Source organism: Papilio machaon, chromosome 19, assembly GCF_912999745.1.
Source record: "Papilio machaon chromosome 19, ilPapMach1.1, whole genome shotgun sequence".
Taxonomy (NCBI): domain Eukaryota; kingdom Metazoa; phylum Arthropoda; class Insecta; order Lepidoptera; family Papilionidae; genus Papilio; species Papilio machaon.
This window is the reverse complement of record NC_060004.1, coordinates 3,383,827-3,401,263: the sequence shown is the minus strand read 5'-3', so window position 1 is coordinate 3,401,263 and position 17,437 is coordinate 3,383,827. Positions and strand designations below refer to the sequence as shown.

Sequence of the window (17,437 nt, the reverse complement as noted above, 5' to 3'; positions counted from 1 at the left end):
TACTCCTTCCTATATGCCGCCTCCCCCGTCAACACTACTTCCCTTTCTCATCCTTTCTCGATAAGAAAAGGGTGGAAAGAGGAAGAGGGCTAGATTTTGCCTCCAGCACACACACTCATCAGATAAAACGAGTATCAGTAGCAATCCATTCGAGCATCTACAATGCCCAACGGATTCTATCACAGTCAGAGTGTGTCCAAATAACTTCTAATGCCTTGACCGAAAATAAGTCCATGCTTTTTTGATTGATTTTTTGGTTCTTGTTTCCTAACAAGTGGCTACGGAAATGTTGATTGAGTGGAGTTTGCGACTTTCCACATTTGTAAACATCCTGTGTTTACATCATAGTTTTAACTTTAAATTGAAAATAATGTGTGTAGTTTTGTTCAGTCTACGTCCTAAAGGCAGCCTTAACGTTTTTGAGTGAGTTTATAATTTATATCATTAGCGCTGTAATAAAATAAAAATAATAAAATATTATCTTTAAACTATTCAAGCCCTTCAAAGTTTTGCGTTACAAATATAGATATGGAATCCATGTTAGCTTTGGAAAGAGAAGCGCAGGATCATCAGCACGATGTGGCAAAAATCATCGCGAGCGGAGCATCCGACGTGGAAAAGTTCTATGCTGGTTCCAACATATTTCTTACCGGCGGCACGGGTTTTATCGGAAAACACATAATTGAGAAGCTTTTTAGGTAACAGACCCATAATTTTCCTACCGTTTTCTTTTGTACAACCCTTTCTTCTGTCAGTTAAATATAGGGAACTCATCTGCTGCGTTTTGGCTTATTGAAGATGTCTGTAGCACTCTCTTCTCTAGTTTAGCAAAACCAGGTTCTCGTTTGTTTGTTGGCCATCTTGTTCATACTTATGCAAGATAAGTCAGGCTGTTATCCTTTTCCTCTTGTTGATATTCTTATTTTTTATTTCTCTTGAATATTATATCAATTTCAATGCATCCGTAACTTTAATAGTTATTGCGAATGATGATTTTTAGGATTGTTACGGATAATGATGATCATGAGTATGCGAACGTTCTTAGTGTAAAAGTGAGATTCAAATTATATAAAATAATAATTAACAACTTGATATGTAATTTTTTCAGATGTTGTAATGTGAATAAAGTTTATTTATTATTACGATCAAAAAAGGGAAAAACTGTACAGCAACGAATTGATCAAATTCTAAAAGACCCTGTAAGTAGCGCAGTTTTTTTTGGGAAAATGAGTTTTTATTTTTTTAGTAGTCACCATATTGCAACCTTCATGAAAACTTTAACGTCCTTCTTGCTTTGGATATTTTTATGCTCGTGGTATAGGAGATAGAGTCATAACACTTTGAAAGTACTTGATTTATTTGCGACTTATTGGGATACTCTGCGTATGTGTGCGCACTGAGCCACTAACACTCAACATTTTACATTATACCACTTGCACTTTCACTTCACTTCATCTTCTCCTCTTCCACTTCTTGTTCTTCTGCTTCTTCACTGTTCACATTAAGACTGGCGGGTCTCTCCCCTTATATCGGCCGAATTCTGTTCTTCTTTTCGTCAAAACCGTTTGCTAAATTTAAATTTCGTTAAAGAACAATTTAGACATAGATTAAAAGAATCTGTGATATTCCGTTGAACACTACATTCCCGGATACAGGTGCATATTGTTAAAATGGATATTTTTAGATGGACACCTAATTATTGTAATAAATTATTTTGCTAATTTTGAGAATGATAATTATAATGTATTTTGTACATTGTTTGCTGTTGCTATCCCATAACAACCATACATTTTCCAAGACATAAAATTAAGACATTCAGGCATTTAACATTCAGAATGTTAATTTTCAGGTTTTTGAAAGTTTACAAAAATATAAACCAGATTTTGTGACGAACATAATACCAATTGAGGGAGACATTAGTGAAAAGGAGCTAGGTATTGGAGCTGATGATCGGAATATCATTACCGAGCAGGTAAATAAATAAGAAACTCTTTAATTTAGTCAAATAGTTAGCAGAAAGTAAATATAATAGTAGTGGAGTCGAAGAAGCGTTATCGTTATTTTTTGTCTTTTACTTTTATACGTACATTTAACGAATGATCAGTTAAATAATTTAAAAAAAAACAGGTAAACGTTATAATCCATGCAGCTGCAAACGTAAATTTTAACGAGAATGTGAAGGCCGCAACGCTGATCAACGTTCGAGGAATCAGAGAGATAGTTCGCCTAGCTAAATGTTGTAAACAACTTAGGTAAGTGTAAACATTACAATATTTAGCAATTGTTGCATAATTGTACAATTCAGCTATAATAAAGATTTAATTTCTCCCTAATACTTTGAGTTGCCTACTTAATTTTTATACGTTAAAGTTTAAATCATTAATTAATTATCATTGCCTAACTGTCAGGGTTACGGAGCTCAGATCATGTTTTGTTTTCATGCGTAATAAAAACCTTTACATATTTCAGGTCTATAGTTCACGTATCGACAGCATACAGTCACGCCTCTAAGAGTCGAGTGAGACAAGCAGTGAAAGAACAATTCTATGACAGTCCTATACCACCAAATGCTATTATAGAGATGGCCGAAACTATTGAAAAAAACAAGTTAGAAAATATGATGCAACAGTAAGTAGTTATATTTTTTACATACAAACTGTTGTACAACTTAAGATCTGTACAACTTAAGATTATTCTATTTTCTATATATTTGATAGGTAACATTATAAACAATTTACTAACTCGATCTTCAATATGTACAGTCTTCTATCAGTCACCCTGTATAATTATATATTGTACAAACATTGCAATTAAAATTAGACTGACTCATCACACACACGTTGATAATTTTCCCGGAAGAATCTGGCAACAATAAAATCTAATACTAAAAAGGTTTTATTAAACTACATTGAGGACGCGTCGCGCCTCATTGTACTTTAATAAAACCTTTTTTTAAATCATCCAGTCATCAACCAGTCTTTTTGACATTATTTTGTTTTTATGTGCGCTTTTTTTGATATAACATTTATTTTGTTCATATTATTATTATTCATGTCTTGTCAGTAAAGTATCTCATCGCAAAAATAGATTTTTTATTTTGTACAAATCAGTCTTTTACATTAATCATCAATTTTCATCACATCAACCAGTCATTGTAAACCCAAGATGGCCGCCCCCATATCATATTGAGTTCCATATTTATACACAACCCCCAGTATTAAATAATAGAGTTTGACTAATAGGCTGCACTAAGCTAAGTATAAATCCGAAATAGCCGCTTTAACAAAACAACTTCTTTTTATCATTCCTTTTGTCTTTTTGATTTGATCTAATGAATTATGGTCATCACCATTCTATTTCACAGATGACCATATTTCATATATCATATATGAAAATTCTTCTTCTACTTCTAGTTCTTAACAAAACATAAACTTGAAACAAATTGGTAAAAACTCTTTTCCAAAGACAAAATAAAAAATTTAATACTATTTGGATATATGGCGCTAAATATGTATGTTTGTTTCTATCTTTCTTCATATATAGAATTATTTCAGACTATTAGAAGACTATCCAAATACATACACATTTAGTAAAGCAGTGGCGGAAGAAGTCATAAGAACTGAAGCACGAGGCTTACCTATTTGTATTGTTCGACCATCTATCGGTAAGTGTTGTTAACTTTACCTAGCTAATGTGTTAGTTTGTAGCAAAGGTATTATGGAATTATTATTATTAATGATAGATTTAAATAATTTTTTTCAGTCATAAGTTCATACCGAGAACCGTTGCCAGGCTGGGTTGATCCATGGAATTTAAACAGCCCCAGTGGCGTAAGTTAATTTTATGAAGCTTTATACACTATGGTCCTTTTCAATCAAGCTATCCGCCCAAGAATCGTTATTATCTTTCCCTTTTCTTTAATTACAGTCATCTGCCTTCAAATATATAATCCTTTAATTTTTACTCTTCAGAATGTTCAACACTCATAAATGCGAGGTCTACTTAGTTACTTCATTGCATTTTTCACTTTAATACTACAATATGTAAGATCAAGTTTTTCTATTACAGTTCGTTTTGGGAGCTTATACAGGAATAATTCATGTCGCAAGAAGCACTGGTGATGTAGTCATAAGTTTTGTTCCAGTTGACATAGTCACAAATACAATATTAGTGGCTGCTCAAGAGAACGCAAAACGACAGCCAGACTTAGACAATACTAAAATTTATAACGTAACGAATAATAGAAATCCATTACTTTGGGGTAAGTAAAAAAGTGCATAGAATCGAACAAAAAATCAAATAAAAAAATTATGATTTTTGGGAAAGGTAACATTTATTTTGATTATTTTGTTCAATGTTTTATCTTAACATTTAATTTTAGGACAATACATTAAAATCAATAATACATCTGGGAGAAATCTGATATCTTCACGGGCAATATGGTACTGTTTTTTTATAGAAACACCTTATAAACTTCTAAGTGTACTACTTTTTTGGCTTTTACATTTTGTTCCTGCATTTCTTGTGGACATTGCGTGCAAATTAATAGGAAAACGTCCAATGTAAGTGCAGAAATATAAGTTATATCTTAATAATAATGTAAATGCAAATGATTAGATGGATGGATGGATATTGTTTGAAGGTATCTCTAGAACGCCTTAACGGATCTGGATGAAATTGGCAAGGATATAGAACATTGTCTGGAAGAACACATAGGCTATTAACTAAGTTTGTTTTTTTTTAATTCCGCGCGGACGGAGTCGCGGGCGATAGCTAGTATATTAACTGACCTTATACCTGATGCTATATCATCTTGCCTCTATTGTTTAAAGATTTGTTTATACTTACAGATATAGAGCGTGCCATACAGTGCCTTGGTAGACAAAATGATATTACTCATACATTGCGTAGGAACATATATTAATTGTAACACGGCAGTACACACGTCAATAAGCACACAAAGAATGTCTTTTTTGACGATATCTGTGGGCCTAGCACGGATTTTTGTGTCAATCGTCATCGTATTAGCTCTGCATAAAGTTTTAATTTGAAATTTGTATGAATATTTATTTCGGGCGAAATTAAAGTGCACCAAAAGAGTCATACTAATGTTGACATATTTTAACACAATATTCATGCTCGATTTTCTTACGTTAGATGTGAATACACGGCGTCTGTCCGTGTCTGATACGATACATGCCATGCCTGTTACGTTCAATGTCTGTAGATATAAACGAATCTTTCCATGCAGCCAATATCACGCGGTTTGTTGCTAAGTGCATAATGTTTCTCGCTCGTATGTCCATACGACGAGGTACGAGCGGATGTTGTAAGGTTGCGGCTCTGGGGTCTTATTCATCTAAATCATTTTATTACTCTCTAACTGCAGCGTATTTCTGCTCTTGTTTCAGACTGATACAAACTTATAAAAAGATATACAAGTTGACATCAGCGTTAGAATTTTTCATGAACAATGAATGGAAATTTCAAGACGATAACACGCTCAATCTTTACTTAAACCTGTCTAATATTGATCGAGACATTTTCAACTGTGATATGGCAACAATTGACAATAAAGAAATGACACACCTTTGGGCGTATGGTGTTCGGAAGTATATTATAAAGGATGTTAATGTTAAAAATGCTGATCAAGTTGCAAGAAAGCAATTTTTGTTGAAAATAGTGACATATTTCATATTAGTTTTGTATATTTATGTGTTCTATAAGATTATAATGACTGGCTACTCGATATTTACTAAATTTGTATAAGTTCGTTGTATTTTGATAATTGATAATTATTTGAACACATGGCTATTGAAAATATATCAATGTATTAAAAATGCTACAAGAATTTAAGATTAAAAGTTTTTAAAAATGTTATCTTATTTATTATTGGTTTTATATGTGTATTGTTGTGCGTATTTTAATAGAAGATTCTTAGAATTAGCTTAATTTAGACTTAATTAAGTAACCACGGAGTGCAAGAGTTACTTAATTAATCTTACGTAAAATTATTTAGTAAAAAACTTAGCTATATTTTTAGCTTTGTTGTAGACGCTAGCAACAACAGTATCTGTTGCAGCCCCTCTGGCAAGCCCTGTGTTATACCACGACCACACATAAGACAGGCGTTAAATGGAAGTAATTCTGCGTTTCGTCTGATTAGTGTGCATGCCAGAGGCCAAATTTTAGTTTTCTTTCCCTCATTCTATGTGTCCTCCGTCATTAAAGGAAGGCAAAACAACTGCAATCGCGGATGTCTATAGGCAACAGTCGCTTTTCTATTTCAGCTTTAGGTGGCCGCTTGCTCGTGTAACATAAAAAAGAACATCGAATGTGAGATACGGGCGAAGATATCATCTTATCATTATATTTGAATACCTTCCTCATTTTCAACTTTAAATACAAACAGCTACTAAGACCAATCTGTTTGAAATCATTGGAAATTAATATTACATTTTGGAGTAGTTTTATAAAATTAATATAAAAAACTATTTTTGTGAAATAAAATAGCAAACTACAAAATGTAAACTTGAATAAGAGAAAGGGTTTTGTAGGCGTTGAATAAAGTTGTCACCGTAAAGCCGCGCTACCTAGAATGTGCGAAGTACATTAGTTAGGGATGTTACTTTAACAAAAAAAAAAAACTAAATTTAATTATCTGCCATAAATTAGTTAATTTTTTTCCAGGCAGACCTGTAAGCATTGCATTCAAAAAAAGCATTTTGAAATAGACTCAGTCAATGTAGACCACTCATTGTTATTTAAATATATTTTAAATCAACATAATATGAGAACTGTACTATCATATCACTATAGTTATTATTTTATTTTATTTTATAAATTATAAATTTATGTCTAAATTTATTTTACCATTTTATAACGAAAAATAGTGCACTGCTAGCTGCGGAATCTTATGACTCAAGCAACTAGTAATCGGGGCTGCATAGAAAGCAACCTCTGTGGTGTGGTGTGAGTGTGGTTTTTAAAATAACTGTATCACCTTAAATCCAATTTTGTAACGAGAGCTTCCTAAGGTGTTGGTCTTAGCTTTTCGCTAATAATCTACGTAGTCAATTTCAAAAACCAAATGACAATAATCTCGATATTGAATTAAAATAATATTAATAAAATAAAGTTTTGCGACATTAGATTGATTGGCAACCGTAATGTTACCAAGGATGTAGTAACGAAGTATTTGGTCTAAAGAAGGTCGTTTGATCTCCACTTTGTGCGAGGCGCCAGAAAATATGTATATAGTATACACACTCGTCTCAATGTCTCGTTTCTTTTGCACATTTTGGCAGAGGTACTACCGTGCCTACTGATACTATCTTATCGTTTATTTTATCTATGTGCTCTTACTGTACATTTACCCAGTGGTTTTATTCTTAATTTATAATAAAAAATAAAAACAACTAACTATATACTATAATAGACATAGTCGAATGGTGTAAACGACTTAGGAGAATCTTTAATATTATATTTTAAATTTCTACCTACTGAGTTAAACGCGCCTGTTAGAATTGACAGTTGTTGAACTTAATGAAAGTTAATTTTATCTTTATTATTAGTTCGAATCCTCACCACCAGTACTAACAGCAACCTTCAGCGTCAAAATGGCGAGAATCGAATAGGCACAAAATACGACAGTTTATAGCCAGATTACGTATAGAGGTCAGTGTACAATGTACAATACATAGATTACATAATTCATTACAGACAATAGAAAATTTAAGTGGCACTGTTATATTAAAACATTCAGGAGCAACAATATTTCGAAAATGTTTTGAATAAATAATGGCTAGTTGAACGTTCTTATAACACGCTATATTTATTGATTATTACCACATGCACCAGTAAACAATTTATGAAACCAATCTCTCGTAATCAATCTTATTAATTTTATAAATGCCAATGTTTTAAATGGATGCATGAATGTTTGTTTGAAAATATCTTCTTAAGGTGACTTGACTTCGGTATATTTGTCAATACAATTGTCACCACGATACTACTATAATTGATTTAAATATTCAACTTTTATGAGTTTTTCGACAGTTTTGAATTAAACTGATACAATTAAGTTTTTAGATTACTTTTCAGCTGAGAGACCGAAGGCGAAGCAAAGTTACAACTGAATCTTATAATTCAATACAAATATAGTCCAATAATTCGATCTCGGGTGTCGAGGGACAAAACTGAGTTACATGGTAATGGAATCTGCAATGTTCCATTTTCTTTATATAAGATAGGGGAACATGGTTAAACTTAATACTTTTGTATCAATTTTGTGCCTTATATATATTTTACGTTTTATGTTCTATGTGTTATAAATGTTTTTCTTTCTTTCTTTCTTCAGTCAAATCTTATAGAATTAATATATTATATGAAATATTGAATCGCCCATATTCTAACATCATCGTTTCGTGATTGTTTCTCAATGATTTAATTAATATAATTTTAATATTTTATATATAAAGGTTAGTGACGTGAAAAATATAAAAAATTAAATATATATTTTTAATTCATAATTGAAAAGAGCCGGTTCAATTAATGTTGAACATAATTATGTTTGATAAAAACCTACTTAACAAACACTAATCCATTTACATGATTAAATATCGAAGTATATGTAACAAGTGCGCTATACTCTCATAAAATGGATTAAAGTGTAATTGAATGGATGCTGCGTCCTGCATCATCCACACGAGTGAAGATAACTGAATCAATCTATGGCGGTGTGGCGTCGACGTTATCCGGGACGTTGACAAATCCAATAACCGGAACAATGAGCTCACTGCGTTTTCAATGTTTTTGAATTTATCCCATGAGTAGGTTAGTTGACTTTACACATATGCATCATGATGTTTTTTTTAACCGTTAGATTGTCGGATCTATGTATAAATTAATTTCGAAAATCGAAAAACACATTGGTATATGTCATCCGTTAAGGTCCGGTTCGATCAAGCACTTAACAATTGCGCCACAGACGCTAGTTAAGTAGGTCTATTTTAGGTATCATAGTCAACACTCTGTCAAACTCAAGATTAAGTATAAAAAAGTATAATATAGAATTAAGTTATTGGTAATTTATTATATTACTCTTTAGGAAATTTGTGATATTAACATGCGTTTATATTTAAATTGTGGATTCATTTAATATAATTCCAAAACTTGTTTAAAACCGTAGTTATCTTTGTTAATTCCAAAGATAATGAACGGGATTAATATTCACAAAACTTACATGTGTTTCGGCAGTGGAAACCCACAGTAAGGCTTAAACTTAGTTGTTTTACTAGAAACACGACAAAGAGTTAAGCCTGTTTTACGAGAGATTAAAGTCTTATACATGAGTGTATACTTAAATATAGAATTTATTTGTTTCTTTTCTTTTGAATATCTAAACAATATTAACCTTTAAAAAGCAAAAGAACAGAAGCAAAAATAATCGATTGAAAATGTTCGTATTTACATAATATGCTCATGGAAAACTTACTAATATGATAAATTCCTAATATTATATAGATAATTAGTTAATAAATGAATATGAATATTATAAATTCGAATTTTGTGGATGGACGGATGGATGGATGGATGGTTATTTGTTTGAAGGTCTCTCCAGAACGGCCAAAGGATCTTTGATCGCTCGCACAGATGTAGAACATAGTCTGGAAGAACACCTAGGTTACTTATTAATTTTTTTTTAATTCAGCGCGGACGGAGTCGCGGGTGACTGCTAGTAGTTCTATAAAAACAACATAGAAAAATGATACTTTATATTTATTTTATCAGATTATATCAGGTTTAACCAAGGACTTGTAGTAATTTCATTGCTATTGACAACCAAACGGCCTCGAATTACAATATAACAGTAATTGCGTCACGTTGTCATTCATTGAGATGTCTTTTTCATTTTCAAAATAACCACGTTTTTATTCACGTACATAATATTATGATTACAAATTCATTGTATGTGTAATGATATAATTATATGAATAAAATGAATAAGGGAACGTCGTATCATTTGGGCTGAAGGCAATCGATTCGTGTGCTTGTTTTGTTGAAGAGGTTTTTTATTTTTCGTTTGTTGAAACTGCCAGTTCGAACGTTCTATTTGACAAAGACACTCACTTTATTACTCCAAAAATTACAGTTACACACTGTTTAGTTAAACATGTATTTCAACCCTTTGACTGTCGTTGATTGATATTATGGATTTCAACGTGGTACCTTTAAATATAAGAGTATATAACGAAACTAAAACTGATTCCGGAATAAGTACTTTGTTATTTATTTGTGAAGATCGGATTTCGTTAGTCTACGCTACGCTATGCTTAATATCAGTGTGCGTTAAAAAGGTTGATATTTGTATAAGCTAAAATGTCTTGTTTATGGTTAAGCTTTCTTTGTTTTAAAGAAGGTTTTAATAACGTAAATATAGGTAGCATTAGCACTCACTTGCGTAGTTACAACTGCAATACATTGAATTATTAGGCGGTGAAAGCTCTCAAGCTCTCACGAACTGGAACTTAATTATTTCACTTCACATCGGTCGTAGTGCTGCATCAAATATATTACAAGACTATTAAGTAACAGATAATTTTAAAATAAGGTTGCGATTTGTATAATATTTATACAAATGTTTAGTGTGAGATAAGTGCTAGTTTAACATTTTTTATTCAGACTGTGATATTTTATTGTTAGCTTTTTCAAGTCGATTGCAGAATTAATTAAAAAATATAAAAAGCAGCATCGCGTAGCTAACCCTCGCGTATTGAATGGCAAAAAAACAAGAAAATATACAATTCTAATTTCAAAAATAATAATTAATTTCACCTGTACACAGTACAATAGCATTACACTCATTACGAAACTGGAACACGACCGAAGTGGGGTTGTACTTGTGTTCCAAACACATTTGGAGCTGTTGACAGTGAATGGAATAAAGTGTAAAGGTCAAGAGCCCCGTCGCGTCGCCTCAAGTGGACAGACGGAGTACTGGCGTGTTAACGGTCACCGGGAGGTTAATTGTACACAACTATCTGGCATAAGAGTTTAATGTTGCTGTTTTCACATACATAAAAAGAAAACTTTGTATTTTTTTTTCCATGAAGTGGGGGCAACGAACGAGTGCAGTGTTCGTCTGCAGGGTATATAAGTATTTTTTGGATTGTATTCATAAGATAATAACAAAAATAATTAACTGTGAAACAGAATTTTGACTCTACGAGACGTCGCATTGTCTATCAATGACGATCTTTAGTATCTAATGGTTTAAGTCATTGAAATAATCATGAAAATTTTTTGCTTATTTTGAATATATATTTTTAAGCTATTTGGTTCAAATTTAAATAATGTTAAAAGCGATTAAAACCATTTTTATGTCGATCTCAAGGATCGTATATCAATTGGTGATCAGATTTAAAATTCAAATAAAGATGAAATGCATCTTTATTTCAATTTAATAACTTTTGTTAGTCCATTTGACAATTTAACAAATCCTCATTTCAATGAAAGGATTAAGGATGTTGGTCTACATTGCTGAAAGGCAACGGATTTCATTGTATCAAATTAAGCCCTTTTCATCATGGATGCGAATTAAATTTAATGTAAATAATTTTATACGATGTCTAACATAGCACATAATATGTATTTACCAAAATTATTATACTTTATATCCTTAGGGTACACCTTATTCCCCTATTCTACACCCTATTCTACAGAATTAATTAAGAATCGAATGCCTTAGTACATAATTATCAAAATAATACGTGAAAAGTTTTTAATAAATATGTGAAACTAGTTGTCGCCCGCGACTTGTCCGCGAGGAATTAAAAAAATAAATATAATAAGTAGCCTATGTGTTCTTACAGACTTTGATCTACATCTATGTCAATTTTTATCGAGATCCGTTGAGCTGTTCTGGAGATACCTTCAAACAAACATCCATCCAACCATCGATCTATCCATCCAAACATTCGCATTTATAATATTAGTAAGATTAACGTGATGACTTTTTAAATAAGTACCTACATTAGTAAGCTAAGTTCTTGAAGCGTAATTCTAATGATATAATTGAAATTTAATGAATCTCTTCTTTTAAATTTAAATAAATTACTCATTCTATATTCAGTGATCTGTTAAGAACGAAAGTTTAAAATTAATTTGACCCGATTGGATGTCTTCAACCCTTCTATGTAACTTCGCTTGCGGTTTCCGTTCATTGTTTGAAAGTTATATTTAAATTTTCAATTCAATCCTTTGACTTTGTTCAAAATTTCGTCTTCAAGGGGCTAGGATGAAACTGAATCCGGTTTAGTGTAGACTAGCTGTCGCCCGTGATTACATCCACGCGGAATTAAAAAACAAATTTATTAGTACCCTATGTGTTCTTCCAAACTATGCTCTGCATCTATGCCAAATTCATTCATCCATCTAAATATAAGCATTTATAATATTAGTAAGATTAATAACAGATCTTAGAATTTTTGGTTTTATTGCTTTTATCTCTAGTCTTCATAACAATATTTAATCGCAACATTCCTAAAATAAATTATAGTTTTGTACAAATATTACTTCAAATAAAAAAAATTCATGATGAGATAAATGAAGACGTATAAAGTTCATCAATAAAACATGCCTATTAATACGCAACCCGTAGCAGTGGACGTAGCTCATTGGAGCGTTACGAATGTGCTACGTCTATTCGTGGAGTTCTACGTTGAAAAAATAACCTAGTTATCGGAACGAGGTTTTGTAAACGGCAGAATTAATATATGCATTTAAAAATATCCGTGTATTTGGATAAATTTTTATTCGCTTCAAATATTTCAATTGCTAATTTTTGATAAAAAATTATTTTATACTATGAAAAATGACTTTTAAATGTTTGTTCCAAAGATATATTTTGACTAACAAAAGTTATTTTAACTAAATGAAATAGGCTAATAATAATTCGAAGAAATAAATAGTACTCATAATTTTCATAATAATGAAACACTAGTTGATAATGTTTAAAATGCGTTTGTGTTCTCAAGGTACCACTGAAAATGTTTATCAAATAATAGTAAATTAATATATTCTATTCACGAAGAGCACCTTGAGAAATTGTAAATAAAAGCTGTTACTTGGACTAGTACTTCGCCGCTAAATTAGATTATACTTTCGACATAAATTTTATGAAAAAATTCTCAGTTGAAAATTTCTTGTCAAGTATTTTACGACTTTCAAATGTTTTCTTGTGTAAGATACATAAATATAAAATATTGTTATTTATTTGTTGTTTTATATTGAAATAATGCTAGAATATTCTAGGTGATATTTTTTATAAGCTTCATATCGCCGTCTACATGCCGCAAGATCTTGGAATTCATCCAAAGGATGGCAAAATTTTGTAGCGCTCATTTTCAAATAACGAGTAGAAAACTGAATGAAATTGCAGTATTTCGAATGAAATCTTGAAGTAAAGTTTTATTACACGAGTAATGTTCTTAGAATTATTTTCCAGTTTTTTGTTTTAATATTATATAATACTCGTATATAAACTTATGTTTCACAGTGGTTCTCAACGAACGACTTGAATCATTATAATTACTGAAATAAAAATATATTGACATCCTTCTCATTCTCAGAGATTACAATTTGTTTTATGTGTACATGTTTCGGCAGTGGAAATTTACAGTTAAAACATTAAAAGTATCCGTGTGATGGTCAATTTATTCAATCCAGCTACTGTAACTTTTATTTTAAATCCTTGGAATATAAATTTAAATTTAATTCCTACAAGTAAAAAAAAAGCGCCTCATTTACAATGCATATTCTAGGAAAGCTTACGTCGTGGTTTCAGCTTTACTATTTGAATATTTTATTTAAAACGTTCTTGATGTTGCTTATGTACATAATGTAATAAATATTTTAACTTCTGTCTACCACGCTATGGTCGCTATAATCCACTACTAAAGTTTTTTTTAACTTATAATATACAAGCAGTCGCCCGCGATTCCATCCGTGCGGAATGTAAAACAAAACTGAATTAGTAGCCTTTATGTTCTTTCAGACTGTGTTCTATATCCATGACAAATTTTATCCAGATCTGTTAAGCCGTTATGGAGATGCCTTCAAACAAACATCCATCCATACATTCGCATTTATAATATTAGTAAGATAATAAGATATGATATTCTGTATTTAATGTCGTTCAGAAATTAAATAAAAAACTTAAACTTCTACTTCATGTACAAAGTAATATGGAAAAGGAAAAGAGCCAAAGAGATCCTAATGAATATCACTTAAGGGTAATAAACGTAGAGGCTAGATGTATCAAATTAAGAAAAAAAGAAAAAAGAAAGAAAAGTTTTTTATTAACACAAAAAAGATTAAACAGAAACAATAACTTTTTACTAACATAAAATTACACATAACTGAATAATTAAACTGAATGTTAAAGACATTCAATATTACGATTACAGCTTTAAAAAACTCTTAGGAACAAATTGGTTTACAATTTTGAAAATAATATTGATAACGAGAAGTAACTGTGATACTTGCTTGTGGTATCAGATATTCGTGTTGCGTAATCTTTCCAAGTTATGCAAGAAAATGGACGCCTTCTGCTGAGTTTCAGTATTGTTTTGCTAAAATGTTTTACTGATCGTTTAAAACAACTGTTGTAATTATTCTATTCTATCGTAATTGAAAGTGCATGTACATCTAAGTATTCTGACGATATAAAAGCTCTTTTAGATTTAAACATTCAAATACTCGTATCTAAATTGATTCGAATCCAATTTTAAACTGTTCACATAAATTTTATTTTGACAGACAACACTTAATAGATTCTTCTTCTTGTCATCATGCAGAAGAAGAAAAAACAAGAAAAAAAGATCATTTAATAATTATAAAAACCAGTTATGTTTTTAACCATATCTTCATACGATTTACTTAATTTTAATAATACTTTTTGCACAATTCATGTGTAGTTCAAAGTTATTTTTATTCCTTAATTAAGTTAATTTATAATTAAGGATTCAATTCTTCGAACATCCCTTACATTTAATACAAAATGTCTGTGATAAAAAAGAACAAATAAGTTAAATGTTCTAAAGAAAATTGTACAATGGTTGGTGGTTTTACATGTACAAAATTATGTTATTCTAAAAATATGAATATGGGTTTTTGTTTAAACAGCATCTAGTCATAATGGCATATGACCAAAGTATCCCCTGAAGGGTTGGCGATGTCCTAAAGGCATGCGATTGGTAGGACCTCAGTCCGCTGTGTTCCGCGCTTTCGTACTGACGTCTAATGCGCAACTGTGGACCGGATTACAAATAGTATGTGAATATATAAAGTTCGCGTACTTTTTATTGCGTTTCAAAGTGTTATACAATTTAAGTGTTTCAAAGTTTGATTTTTTTTTAGATATCTCAGTGGATTTTTGTGTTGTGACTTTTATTTGGGATTTAATGAGAAGTTTGGATTGATAGGTAAATATGTATTTTTAATTGAAAATGACAAAGAATTAAAAAAGTATTTTATAATTATTTTTTAAGCAAGTTAAAGTTATTACAGGCTTTTTGACTTTTTTGTGAAATTTCTTATATGACATTGCAGACTAACAATTTACCGAATATAAACATTTCACCAACATTTAACCAATAAGGACAGTTATTAATATTATTAAACCGAGATAAAAGTACATGTTTCAATACATAAGTACGCTTCCAAGCAATTCCTCTGACGTTTGGGACATCTATAATTTGAAGTTGCATCTGGACGAATAAACAAAAACTCAATTTTTTTTTCATGGTCCACTTATTTTAACCTATTTTAATATGTAGTGCTTAATAATATTTACCTTTACTTTACACAATTATATTTAACAGCGAAATATGCGTTAAAAACTAAGGCAAACTTTGAGCTGGGAGTTGTTTTCATAGTAATCTTATTTAAGGCATATTTTTCGATTTTATCATATTACTGATCAGAGAGGATTAAGATTAATAATAAATGACATTTTTAAATGTAGTCTTTTTGCTATAAATTGTAATACAAAGTGTGCTAGTGGCTTTTATAAGTCGAGAGTTACCCATCGCCAAACATTCTTACAAAAAGGAAAAAGAGATCTTGGCCCATTATATTGATTAGGCTGAATACGACTAAATAGCGAAGTGACCGCGACGAAAATTAAATTATTCATGAAAAAGAAAGAACGGTTAGATATTCAAAAAAAAATGTGTGCAAGTTTAGTACTCTTTTAACGACGGTTGGAGTCACTAGTCAACAAACTCTCTACTTTTTCCATTTCTATACAATACACATTTCGTCACCAAGTTTATAAGTTCATTGACTTGTAAGTCATTTGTCAAACGATGACTACAAAGGAGATCGATATAACGTATAGACCGTGAAATTTATCTGACCCGGTGGACATATGTAAAACTAAACATAAGTAGTTTATCAGTGGGCCTAGCACGAATACTTGCAACAATTGCCTTCATATCATATGAGATTTTTTGGTGTACCTTACGGCCAGCCGATACGATGGCGTTTGTCATAAATATCAGTGCTGACCCACAGAGTTCCTCTGTCAATTCAAAAAAAAAATACCACAATACTTTTAGATATTTAGGTGTATTGTCATGTCCTATTTTGTATGTAATTTTTAACGGCTAAGTAGGTTTTACATATTTCTGACAGAACTAACTGCGATAGCATCGCCTCTTTCACCGGGCCAGATAAGCTTGTTGGATTATATCTGCTTTATCAACTGACAAGTATCTGTTCGCCGAATAACCCGCGTGCTATTTATGGCAGTTGATAACGTATTGATTGGAGGTTCGCTCGGTTGCTGTAAAACCTTCTACAGGAAAACCTTTCATGTACAATTGATAAAGATAGAAGTAAATACTACAGCGAATTAATGATGCAAAAGTAGGTGGTGCTGGCACGGGACTCGAATACGGATTTTTATCGACCTAACCAGTGACATAAAGTTCACATATGTGATATAAAGTAACCTGTTGTGAATTGAATAATAGCAGAATTTATAAGTCAAATATTAAAGGACATTTTCTTTATAATGCTACGCGATCGTCAATTGCACAAATCTTCAGTCATTTGTATAAAGAATTTGAAATTCAAATATGAATGGAATTTTTAATACTTCTGGAACTAATTACCAACTTTCGTATTTTATTGAAATTATACAAATTGAACACAACATCTGGTAGAAAGTTAATAATTCTACGGAGAAATATTAATTCGTAACATACTACATTAAGGATTTAAACGCTATGAATGTACTTGTTGTCGCCCTCATTTCCGGTATACCCGTAATGCTGTAACTGCAACTTTTGAACGTTTTCCATTTTAATCGCACCGTTATCTTTTATTTTTGTTGATAACTATGGTTATCTTTGCAAAGATACAGTCTTAT

The 17,437-nt window shown here is 31.2% G+C and overlaps 1 protein-coding gene across 3 annotated transcripts; it reads left to right on the top strand.

The window, feature by feature from the left end:
* The first annotated feature begins 323 nt into the window (after nucleotides 1–323).
* On the top strand, nucleotides 324–5,806 carry LOC106707415 (fatty acyl-CoA reductase wat). Of its 3 annotated transcripts, none has more exons than XM_045682501.1 (11): nucleotides 324–423; nucleotides 498–698; nucleotides 1,109–1,199; nucleotides 1,850–1,972; nucleotides 2,128–2,252; nucleotides 2,470–2,628; nucleotides 3,555–3,664; nucleotides 3,763–3,830; nucleotides 4,069–4,261; nucleotides 4,382–4,562; nucleotides 5,412–5,806. In XM_045682501.1, the coding sequence occupies exons 1-11, from the start codon at nucleotides 371–373 to the stop codon at nucleotides 5,767–5,769; spliced, it is 1,662 nt and encodes a 553-aa protein (XP_045538457.1). In that variant the 5' UTR covers nucleotides 324–370; the 3' UTR covers nucleotides 5,770–5,806. The 3 variants fall into 3 exon arrangements, with proteins under 3 accessions (XP_045538457.1, XP_045538459.1, XP_045538458.1); XM_045682503.1 differs by having other exon boundaries at nucleotides 348–423; nucleotides 527–698; XM_045682502.1 differs by having other exon boundaries at nucleotides 405–423; nucleotides 508–698.
* Nucleotides 5,807–17,437: the final 11,631 nt, after the last annotated feature.